General features: G+C 38.7%; 1 protein-coding gene across 1 annotated transcript in view; it reads left to right on the top strand.

The window, feature by feature from the left end:
• The first annotated feature begins 554 nt into the window (after positions 1-554).
• LOC140227660 (uncharacterized) overlaps positions 555-11867 on the top strand; it is a 332196-nt gene continuing 320883 nt past the window's right edge. Inside the window, exon 1 of the mRNA XM_072308076.1 lies at positions 555-992. Within this exon, the coding sequence (XP_072164177.1) occupies positions 723-992 (270 nt within the window). The 5' untranslated portion in view covers positions 555-722. The remainder of the gene's footprint in view (positions 993-11867) is intronic.

The raw sequence follows: 11867 nt of genomic DNA, 5'->3' as shown, positions 1-11867 counted from the left end.
GACAGCACCTCTTCTTTAATTGTTCCTCAAAAGCATATCTCACTTAGAGTTTTATGACTAATATTTCTTTGCAAAATGAATGTCAAATACAGTAAAATTTGGATATTCTGTTTTGTTTTGTTTTATTCTACTAATCAGAGCCAATTTGACCATTGAAAGCACTATTACTCTAAGATTGTAAGCCAATTATGTTAAACTATGAATTTTATGTGGAATTACAGATTACAATAATATAATGAAAGTTATTCACATCATTGGGTATCATGCACTAATATACTAATGTTAGGTGCATGGAATTTGACAGATTTATGCTATAAAACATCAACTGAACTGTGATGTTTGCAGTGTTACAATCACAAATGAATGATTTCTACCCAGACTTTTCTTCGGTAACGTGGCATTGGATGAGAAATTAAAAGACAAACAAACAACCAAACAAACAAATCAAGGGTGGTGCTCGTGGGAAAGCAACAAGAAAACACGGCGAACGAGGAGGGAAAAAAAGAAAAGAAAATAAAAGCGCCCTCTTTTGGTTAATTACCGACACACTCTCTTCCGTGTCGTTTTCCGCTAATGTAGTACGGTAGTGGGTGTCTTTTTCTGTTGGAAATTTTCGGAAAATACGCGTATTTCTGGAACATTTTGTCACCAATTGGATTCTTATTATCGTTGTGTTGACTCTTGGGTAAGCATAGGTGAGTATCCACCTCTTCCTCGTCGCCATGGAAGGCGAATCTAAGCAGCGATCGCAGCGCAATCGGCGGCGTGAACGAGCACAAGAAATGAAGCAGCAACAACAGCGGCAGAGTCAACAACAGAACAACGCGGGCAGCGGCGAAGACGATGAAGACAATCCCCCTCCCCCTAGGGGACGTGAGCGCACAAGACACAGGCCCAAAAGGCGAAAATCGTCTCGCTCGAGCTCTGGGAATGATGAGGACATTATCGATGGGTTTGCAATTTCAAGTTATTCGTCTTTAGATGCCTTAGAGGTGAGTCCTATCACATTCTGTTGTTTATTGGAAATCGTGGTGACCAACCCGACATTAGAGCCCAGACCCTCGAACGCAAGAGAGAAAGACTTGACAAAGGCTGACTGGCTGGGAGTGAGTCTGTCTGCACTGTAATTACCTAAACATTGCAGCTGATAATCACTGAGTGTAGGCCTATATATAATTTCCTATAGATCTAGACACTTGCGACACAACATGGCAGTGAACGGATGATCATGATAATAAAATTTTAAGTATATCTATGGTCCATGGAGTTGTAGCGAGAAGTTAGAATGAAACTATTATTGAAAGATTGTGTCGGTTGAGGTTCATTGTATTTGTGACAGGAGATGTGTGTACTGTGTGTGTGTGTGTTTGTGCAATGTGTGACAGAGACCGTCTAGAGAATCTGGGTCTATCTCTATGAAAAACAAGCAGTACTGTCAGGAGTGCCGAGTGTTGCTGTCGTGCCACCAAGTGAGCTGTAGACGTTCTAAGTGTAAGTTTAGATTTAAACTAAACGTTTGCATCTATTCTGTATTCACCTACGTGTTAACGTTACTACACTATCTACATTTCATTTGTTCAGTGTTGTGTCTGTATTTTCATTGCTACCAATGCAAGATATGTTGCTACCTATATCTGGTTGGTGCTGATGTAGATCTACTTTTGTATCCACGTAAATATCTTGAATTTCACTGAACTAAATTGCACCAAAATCACAGGATATTACAAAATGTAATAGCGTATTTCCAGTCACTCACTTGTGTTAATATGAACCAAATTGGTTACTGGGAAGTACCGGCATCTACGTTGACTTTCATGTCGTAGCTCAAAATGACTAGCTTTTCACGAGCAAGTCCTGTTTATGCTGCATGCACAATCTGAAACTGAGGTTAGCCGTGTAATATTATGCAACAACTATTTCAAGTACCGGTAACCAGGAGCAATAGAAAAAAAAAAATCAGTGTGCACACATTTTGTTGGATGAAGTGGGATGAGAAATACCTGGGTTTCCTAGATCGTCACAAGACCACAGACAGACAGACAGACAAACACACATGCCTTTCTCTACAACTTCTTTCAACTTTCTACGATTATTGGACTTTAATTTTTTTAGCTCCCACATTGAATCCCTATTACATAATATCAAACAGCTAACTTTAGTTCTAGATTGTGCAGGCAGCGTACGCCGCAATTTCTCATGAAGAATGAGTTTGTTTTGAGTGACACTTGAAAGTTGACATCAATATTGACACTTTCTGACAACAGATTTTGTTCAAATTAACATGAGTAATTGGAAAGAAGCTATAGAAGTAAGAAGTAAGTACAATTTAAGTGTAAAAGTGGATATTTTTGTGTGAGTACAATGTAATTTTTCGCACTCTGCCGAGTAAGATGAATTTCGCATGTTGTTAATTCCGCGGAATTGAAACATTACTGTACCTAGCGGCTGTAACAAGCAAATAATTGTCCGCTTCTATTTCCGTGCTAGATTCTGGTTGTGCAAAAGTTTCCACACTGCAAAAATTCACATTTTTACAGTACATCCTGTGATTTTGATGCAATTTGGTTCCGTGAAATTCAAGATACAGTTGTATAAATACTACATGGATACGGAAATTACCCAATGTTTTTTATCATTGGGTAAATCCTTTCACAATCTTTGTGACCTCCTGTGAGATATTTTCCTGTGTAGATGCACTTTGATATGTGCCTTTGTGTGTGTGTGTGTGTGTGTGTGTGTGTGTGTGTGTGTGTGTGTTCCTTTGTGTGTGTGTGGGGAGGGAGTGGAATTTGGGTCAGGGGAAAAGAGAAAGTAAGCTGTCTAATTTACATAACTCACCTATGATATTTATGATCATAATTTTTGCTTTTAATAGAGAATTCATCATTGCATGTCTTTGCTGTCATATTTTGCTTGAAGCCTTGCTCCTACAGTAGGCCCTTTTAAATTGCTAGTCAGAATCATAAAAAAATGCACATAATGTACAATTGTAAGATTGTACATTCAGATGTAATTCAGTTGTAATCTAAACCACTAATACAGTATATAACCACATGTTTGTACATGCTTTGAATACAGTTTATTTGCTTTAAAAAAAAAGCCCATAAAAACTTGTATAACAGCTGCACAAAGTTATTTGATATCATTGTAAAGAGCAACATGGCTGATTCTACTATAATTAATATTTTATAATGTACGGTAACACTTTTTTTTGGGGGGGGGGGTTGTCTTGCACTTTACTAAGACTACAAGAGGTTGTAATCATATATATAGTAGGTTGTCCTAAATAGACTAGTATAGTGGTATACTATTACCCTATTATTACTGCATGAACGCATTGTTCAGAGTATTATAAAGTCATCTCACTTTGTTAGCATTTTATGATATTGTGCAATTAAATGATACACGACACTGATGCACATATATGAGACTTACAGTATACATGTAGCTACCATACTCTGCATAATGAAAAGTATTAATTCTATTTATTTCTTTATAAAAAAGAAAATCAGAAAAAGAAATCAGCAATTGATACTACAATGTATGCACTTTGGTTTTTAGCAATAAAAATGGAGGGGGTGGGGGTGGGGGTGGGGGGAGGGGTATTACAGCAAGGACATTTCATATGCCAGGAATGCATAATTCACGCTGTAGCAATTTTTGAGGAAGAAAATGGCATTGGTGAGAAACATGGTGCTAATAAGCAATACTTATTATTGTAAATACAAAGTCCATATAGCCATAATGATCCTTGTGTACCACATGTGTTCTTTTCTGTATGTTCAGCTACATGTAGCTACATTGTAACTGGACTTGGTTATCTTGCCTGTATAAAATCCTTCAACTAGCATGCTTTGTTACACAATGTAGATTTTGCATGCTTTTTAATTGATATTAAAGACAATAAAACAATAACAAAAACATCAGGAACAGACAGCTGAAATGCAATCCAAACATGATCACTATAACCCATGTTTCCATTACTTGTGCATTGCAAAATGTGTCAGAATAATTAATATCCCACGCAGTGTACAATGTAAACAAGTATTATAAAATTTAGCATGAATTTGCATACATATAATTGGTAAGATTGAGGCATGAAGCATGAATTTTCTCATAAGTTCAATATAATTGGTCAGTTTTTACACACATTGTACATACAATATTGTAGGTACTGCCCTAGCTGCTCAGTCATGCACAAAGCACCAATCTTTCCACTACAGCTAATGTTGCATATCCATGTACATGGTGTACATGCAATGTACAAACTAAGTACACCAAATGTAACTTGAAGGCATGTGATATGCATACGATAGAGTTGGGAGGCCATAGCAAAAATATTCATGTTCTTGAAATATTGGAATGTATGGCCTATATTATGATTTTTTTTTTTTCAAGACAGTCATAATCCATTTTTTTTTACCTAGTGCACTGTTGATGAGATGCTTTGACCATGTCTCAGAGAGAATAACATTATGTGAGATACATGTAAGTTGTATTTTGAAGTTTGTTACGATAGAAGATAAGCTGTGTTCATCAACATGTCAATACAATATGTTCTTTACAATAAGTCAACAATTCATCTGTTTTATGCAGCAAGATGGAAACCCCTGAGCTACCACACTGTCTCATATCTTAACCATACCACATGTGGACTTGATGTATGTGTACTCACTTGACTAAATCAGATAACATGTGGATGTGCATGCATATTATGATGGCCACTGTATCAGAAGACATGATTTGAACTCATGTGCCAAACGGAATGTCATATTAATGTGGCATGAATCACTTCAAGTACTGTTTGTGGAGTCAGCACTGTTTTTACTGGTATTTGCTATGAGGTTCATGAGAGTACATGTGTAAATATCTTCCTGTGAGCAAAGCATATTACAGATATTGTACAGTGTACATGTACATTGCTCTACAAACTGTGTAAAAGAAGGTCTACAGTAGCACAAGCATTTCTGACAATATTCAAAGGAAATGTTGGTCAAAAATAGATGTGGTGCTATAAAGCTCAGACCAGCCAACTGAATATATCACTAATATTTTGTCTATATATCGTCCAAAGTGGTACCTTTCATTTAGGTTGCATGATGACTGCACAAGCATTCAGAAAAATCACATGAAAAACAGACAATGTGTTGACTGTCCATTCATTTAAATATGCTTCCAGTTTTTGTGCTACCTGCCCACCTGTAGATAAAAGTTTGTGAGTGACACATGTACAGTACGTACATGTTTGTGTATTGACGTACACATCTGTAGGCATCATGTCAGATATATGAGATACCAGTAACATTCAAATGTTGCTATCACAGGTCAGATATCAGTAAAAACTTAAAAAAGTTTGTTGCCATCATCTCATTGCTTGTACTCAAAACAGCATTCCCTTTTGGGTTCCTGTAACACATGATGCACCCCTGATACTACTGACAGCCAACATTTGTTTGTCTCGTTAAATGATGAAATAAATATTGTGACCTTCTGTATAGGAACATATATTTATGTCTGGTGTGGACTTACGAATATATGTTTGGAAGGAAGGTGAAGGGATTTACTTGTATACACTGTAAAGAGTTATTTTGCTTCATGTTGGGCAATTAGTACACTGGATCTTCATGTGTTGTATACACCTTGAACTTTCCCAAATGAGCCGACTATAATGTGTCAATTTGCAGTTCACTCTTACCACGTGCTTCGATAGAGCACATGATTCATGGTGCCTGAGAAGATTGCCTTTAAGCACATGTATGCAAATAACACAATAGTTTTTGCCTTGATTTGTGCACTGAAGCGTAGGGCCAACAGGAAGAAAGGCTGTAAGGCAATATCAGAAAGGGAACTGGGAACTGTGTCAATAGCCCTTCTTGATAAAAGCATTTGAATTAAAGTGAAAGAATGTAGATGTTTATTGACTTGTCCAGTAGTATACTTCTCTCCCCTTCTTATCTGATACTGTATGCCTCAAAAGCCATATTTACCAATGATCATGTATTTGCAAAATAATGAGAAGCATTATCTTATGTGTATGCAAGGTCATGTACCATCAGTCATATGTGTATGTCCCATTTCTTCAAACAGAAATGTATATTTATGACTATTTCAACATATAATTATTGTATCTTCTGATATGAATGGAGATTCCTGCATCCAATCAGCTGATAGTATTTACATGTAGATTGTTTTCTGTGGGACTGTGTTCAATGTAACTTACAAAAATTGTATCTCACAGTAGAATACAGATCCCTGATGCCTCTTCTGTTCACAACTCCCAAAAGAGAACTCACATGAGCATTCAATGCTAGTACAATAACATGTACAGTTGTCTGTATCTAAAGTTTGAAATATTGTGCTTTTATTCATTGACTTTGCCATGATGCATGCTGTTAGTTCATCCTTGATTGCTTTGCTTTCCCATATACTTGCAGTATCTTATTCATAACTTTATACACATTGATCACGGTGCTGAAGGACATTGTACATGTACATACATGTACACTGTATGTAGAGCTCTGCACAGGAAATATTCTGGTATGTTAAAACCAGCTGTGAGAGAAGTTAAAACCCTTGCTCTAATCATAGGACATTTGTCATATTTCATGTTGTTATTTATGGTGCATTTATGTATCTAAGAATTTCCTGAGGCAGAATCAAGGTCCTACAGTGTACATGCGTTTTAGGGATTTTTAGGCAATACATTGTAGATATAAATTCAACCTGTTTTCAAACGCGCTGAGAAACACTGATTTGAAATACCATTTAAAGGGTGTTTTGAAACGTGTTTGTATATCTCCAAGTTACCATGGTCAACTTCCATGAGTACCCGTATATAAACTGCAGGTTACAACAGGGGCCTCAGTTGACCTCTGCTTCCTGGGTTGAACTGCGCAAAGCAGCTGCACAGTATCAACACTCGAATTGCAATACGGTGATGGTTAGATAAATGCGGCACCCCAAGAATCTCCTTTCAAACCATGTTCACAAACGCCATTCCAAACGCATTTGAAATGTGATTCTCTCTCTTGTGTTAGATAAACGCAGTCTAAAATTGTGCTTATGAATACTATTGATTTTATCATGACCTTATGCTTCTTACAGTTGAGGTACAAGTAGGAGTGATTATTGTCATGACATATTGTGCAATTTTGATAGGTTTTACTGGATTAAAAAAAAAAATCAATCCCTGAGAAACTAAGCGAGCTCATTTCCCTCCACAGTAACACAGATTATGTGTATTTTTCATGAAAAATGTGCAGAGATTCTCAGCATCTTAGCAGCACATCTTTTAAATTCTTCTCTGACATGAGATCCCTCAAAACCAGAAATGACAACACAGGATGTTTTTGAACTCTTCAAAACTGTTTGTCTATACTGATATCACATTAACAGACTCTTCAACATGTTTTCACTTGGGCTGTGAAGTGGATAGTAAGACAAGCATCATTTGTACAGACATCTGCCTCATATCAATCATCTTAGTCTGTGGTCTTTGGGAATGAGCCATCTTTTGGGAGTTTCTTCAAGAAATAATTAGTCGTGTACAGTACATGTATGTAATGTAAATTCTGTTGGCATTTTTCATAAGGATTGGATGGAAACAATAATTGCCAAGATATCTGCATAGATAGAGAACACTTTTGTGAGTTATGCAAATTCACACATTGTTGATACATTTTGTATATATGCTGGCATAACATGTAGTGGTAGTGCATTGAATGTTCTGTGGCCTGTACACATTGCCTAAATAGGAATATGATATTGGTGTGATCTTCCTTTGTTGGCATTTGTCCATCTGTACAGCTGAGTTTGGGAAGCTCGAGATAAAGTCAACTGTCTTCCTAATTCAAACATACTTCTGTCTGTAAGTTCTTCCAGGAGCAAACATTAAATTTAAGGATTCATGTGAAAGGTGTAGCTAGAAAAGAAAGAAAGAAAGAAAAAAAGGACCCTGTAGATACAGGGAGATCACTCTTCTCTGGACCTGATCTTCCCACAGAAGTTGATGGGCCCTCACTAAGCCCCTTGGTGTTTCGCCTGCAGACACACAGAGCTCTCTCAGAGCACCGATTCCTGTTGAATTGACTAAATGGCGTGAAAAGTGGGCAGCGATTGCCGCTTATTATTCAAATGAGCCGCTTGTACCTCCCTAGCTCTCATCAGTCAAGCACCACCCACCCATCCCTCTGCCACCTCTCCCTCCCCCCCCCCTTCTGCAGTGGAAGGGGACATAGTTTGGATGCAGTGTGTGTGTGTGTGTGTGTGTGTGTGTGTATGTGTGTGTGTGTGTGTGTGTATGTGTGTATGTGATTGTGTTCAAGATATATTCAGAGATTTTGTTGTGTCTAGGTATCCCCCCTCCCCTCCCCTCCCCCTTCTTACCGTCCCATGTAGCTCCCCCGATCTGATTTTCTGCACAAGTAGCGGCATGCGTTTCTGCCAGTGCCTGGCTATTGTTCGTATTGTCTACCCCTCTGGTTTCTCTCCCCTCACTCTTGCCTCTTTTCTCTTTCGCTGAATTCAGCGACTGCCGGATCTATAGAGAATAATGCTTGCCGAGAAAGGGCGTAATTGATTAATTGATTCCAGTTTCTGCCAGAGTGCTCGCTGCACACACACCCCCAAACTTGAGACAGCCCTCTTCTCAGCTCAGCGCACAGTTTGGTGGTGTTTGGTTTAATGATATCTCATTCCATTCGTTGTACTGGCCTCTCCAGTTTCACACACCCTCGGTCTTCTGTTGTTTTCCCTAGTTCATTTTTCCTTCGTCAAGTGCCAGTAGCACCAAGAGGTTTTTAGGCCTTTGGTTTTAATCTTTGAGGATTCACATTGTGTGTGTGTGTGTGCGTACGACCCAGAACTGTAAGGTGGTGCATTCTCACTGTGCCCAACTGACTTTATTGACACTAGGCAGTTTGATGTTGTGTGTGTAAACCAATTGTTTGCACAGTGTAGCTTTGTTACTCTGCTATTGATTCATTGATTGGCTTGTCTATAGCTGATAAATGAAGCTTTTCTTCTGCCATTTATTGCTCCTCTATCCACTGTTAAATGCGTAGATGTGTTTATCTCAAGTAGCTGAACTCAGTCTAGCCTTCAGCTCCACGTTGGCTTTTGGAAGGGAAGGAGGAGTCCATTCTAAAGGTTGCTGTCACATTGTGCATTAAGAGCTGAAGTGGAAATGTCAGCACCTTGACTGCCATGTTCTCTGACACGATGCAAATAACTTCCCAATGCAACATAAAACAAGTATTCTACTAGGCTGCTGTGAATGAACAGTAGGCCTAACTCTTACTGTATGTTAACAGCTGTCTTTGCTATTGGTATTTATTCCTACATGTATGGTAATGGTTTAGTGTACTCTGACACGTATAGAAGGAAATCAAATTTCATAGGATTTCCCATCCTACAATGTATTTTCAAGGACTTTCTTTTGGCATTTGTAAAAGTGGACAGAAGATGATTGTAATGAACAAGGTAGACTAACAAAGAGTTTGTTTTCGAAGGAGCATAGGGTTAAAATGCAGACTGTATGATGAATTACCACAAAGGCCTATACATTGTTACATGTACAATGTACATGTATAATGTCAAGATGAGCAGAGTACTGCATGTACTGTGTAGGCCAGACTCAGAAACATGGTCCGTTGGTTGAGAATAAGGGCATTAAGTTGCCACTAAACCCATAGTGTTGGAGACAACTTAACGCCCTTCTCATTCTCAACAGACGTATTGTCATTTGTGAGTGTAATATTATGCGAATTGGGACGTGTTAGACAATTTCCGAAGTGAATTCACAATCAAGAATATGACAGAATGATAAAAAAGAAATAGAAATACTATCTCTTCTCAGGAGAAAACGTGCGGTAGTGATTTCCTGCCCTTGATTAACTTTTAGCACATTTACGTTATGGGAGGTGATGTAATTTCGTAGAGATGAATAGCAGGTATAGCGTCTATTTCAGCTTCCACATTGGGGTGCTATGACTTGCTGTTGTAACTGCAGTAGATTCCTTTACAATATATCTGTGTCTTGTTTTGCATTTAAATATTTTCTTTCACTGATCTGTCACCATGACAAATATTATGGATCAAAATACTGTACCCTTTCCATTGCCAGAAACCTTTGACATGGTGTGTGATTGAGCTTCAGAAAAGAGCACTATATGTGCTTTGAGATTTTATTGTCGTTGGCATGTTAGTACACACACTCTCTCTACACACACTGGAATTTCTGTGGTGTCAGTTTTGGCTTGTGTTGTTGTCGATGTGCATTCCTGCAACATAGCAAGCAGCCAGGTTATTACCACAGTGGCGATGTGACTCTGTATTGTATGTAGCTGCTGTATGTGCACGCGAGTTCTGCATTTTTCACTACTCCTTGCATACAGTGTTTGGGCTATTGAGAGATGTCGTAAATAGTGACGGGTATATGTGCATAAACTGCATCTCTCTTTCGGCTTGCTTGTGCATGAGTTGGCCATCCGTCTGTGCTTATTCCCTCCCTATGGCTTTGCAAGAAGGAGGAGGGTTGTTGGCTTGTTGGCTGGCTGGCTGGCTGGCTGGCTGGCTCTGCCCGGAAGGCCTGTGCTGCTTTAATTTGAATGCGGGCTGTGGGGTTAGTGATTATCTCTTCCAACCTGTCTTGTCATTAATACGGTGCTGAATCATAGCCTGTGACGGGAGGGGTAGGGGGAGGAATGGTGATGGGGGCAGAGGGAAGGACGCTGACAAGCGACCCCTTGGCATGGGGAGAGAGAGCCACTCGTGTTTGGCAGGGCGGTACTTACAACATGCCTCGACTGCAGTGCAGTGTGGCAGTTGTCGGGGGTGATGTGTGTAGTAATACGTGTGTGCTAAGTTCCACATGGAAGTGTGATCTGCATAATAAACTGAGAGCAGTGATAATGGCAAATTTGCTCTCACTTTTTTTTTTTTGTCTGCACTCTTGCATGCATTTTGTTTAAGAGCCTTTAAATAAGTCGGAATATCTAATCTGGGAATCCGACCGGCAGCATAATTAGCTCAAAAAAACTCACTGCTGATAATCTTTTAACAACATCGCCTGCTATGGTAATTGATATTAGTCTTTCTCATAGATTGGCCTAATGAGGCTTCGGGTAATGTTGGTGGTTCATAGAGAATATCCCTTTCAACCACATACTAACAACATTTTGAAGCAATAGAGGCAATTACATGCAATGTACAATGTAGTAGCAACTGCTTTAAAGGAATCACTTGACTAAATTAAGCGTTAATTTGCATGATCGCTATCCCTACCTTTGACTAATCTTTATTTGCATGCTTGTTGGAGCCCCAGTAAAACAAAGAAAAATTATGCCGCTAAGCTCATTTTGCAACTGAGTTTGTAGGCCTACGAAGCATGTGAAAGAAATGTTGTGGAAACAAACTGAAAAAACAAAACCCCAAGAACAACCGGAAGATCATTATATTCATTGTTTTATTCTTTAAATTCCAGCTGTCTCAAATAAGAAATAGAAGGTGTCTAGAAATTTTGTGCAAATATTATTTGATTTAAGGGGATCATGTTATATGCATTGTATATGAGTCAGTGCAAGATGTTTGTCTGTTTTTCTATGTCAGGTATCAAGAATATTTTTGTTGACCAGATACTCCAAAGGGCTTTTTACACTTGTGTTTCTTAACCCCGGACTTTCTCTGACCCAGGACTATCGTTAGTCCCGTACCAATTTTTTCAGCTTTTTACACTCGCCAATTAGTCCCGTACTATCTCTTGTCCGGGGCTAAGGAGAAAACTGACCTTTTTACACTCGTATTTCTTAGCCCCGGACTTTCCAAACCACATGAATATTCATAATTACGCTGTGTACTGTACACGTACA

The sequence above is a fragment of the Diadema setosum genome, chromosome 4 (genome assembly GCF_964275005.1).
Source record: "Diadema setosum chromosome 4, eeDiaSeto1, whole genome shotgun sequence".
In the NCBI taxonomy this organism is placed as follows: domain Eukaryota; kingdom Metazoa; phylum Echinodermata; class Echinoidea; order Diadematoida; family Diadematidae; genus Diadema; species Diadema setosum.
This window is presented reverse-complemented; position numbering and strand designations above follow the sequence as displayed.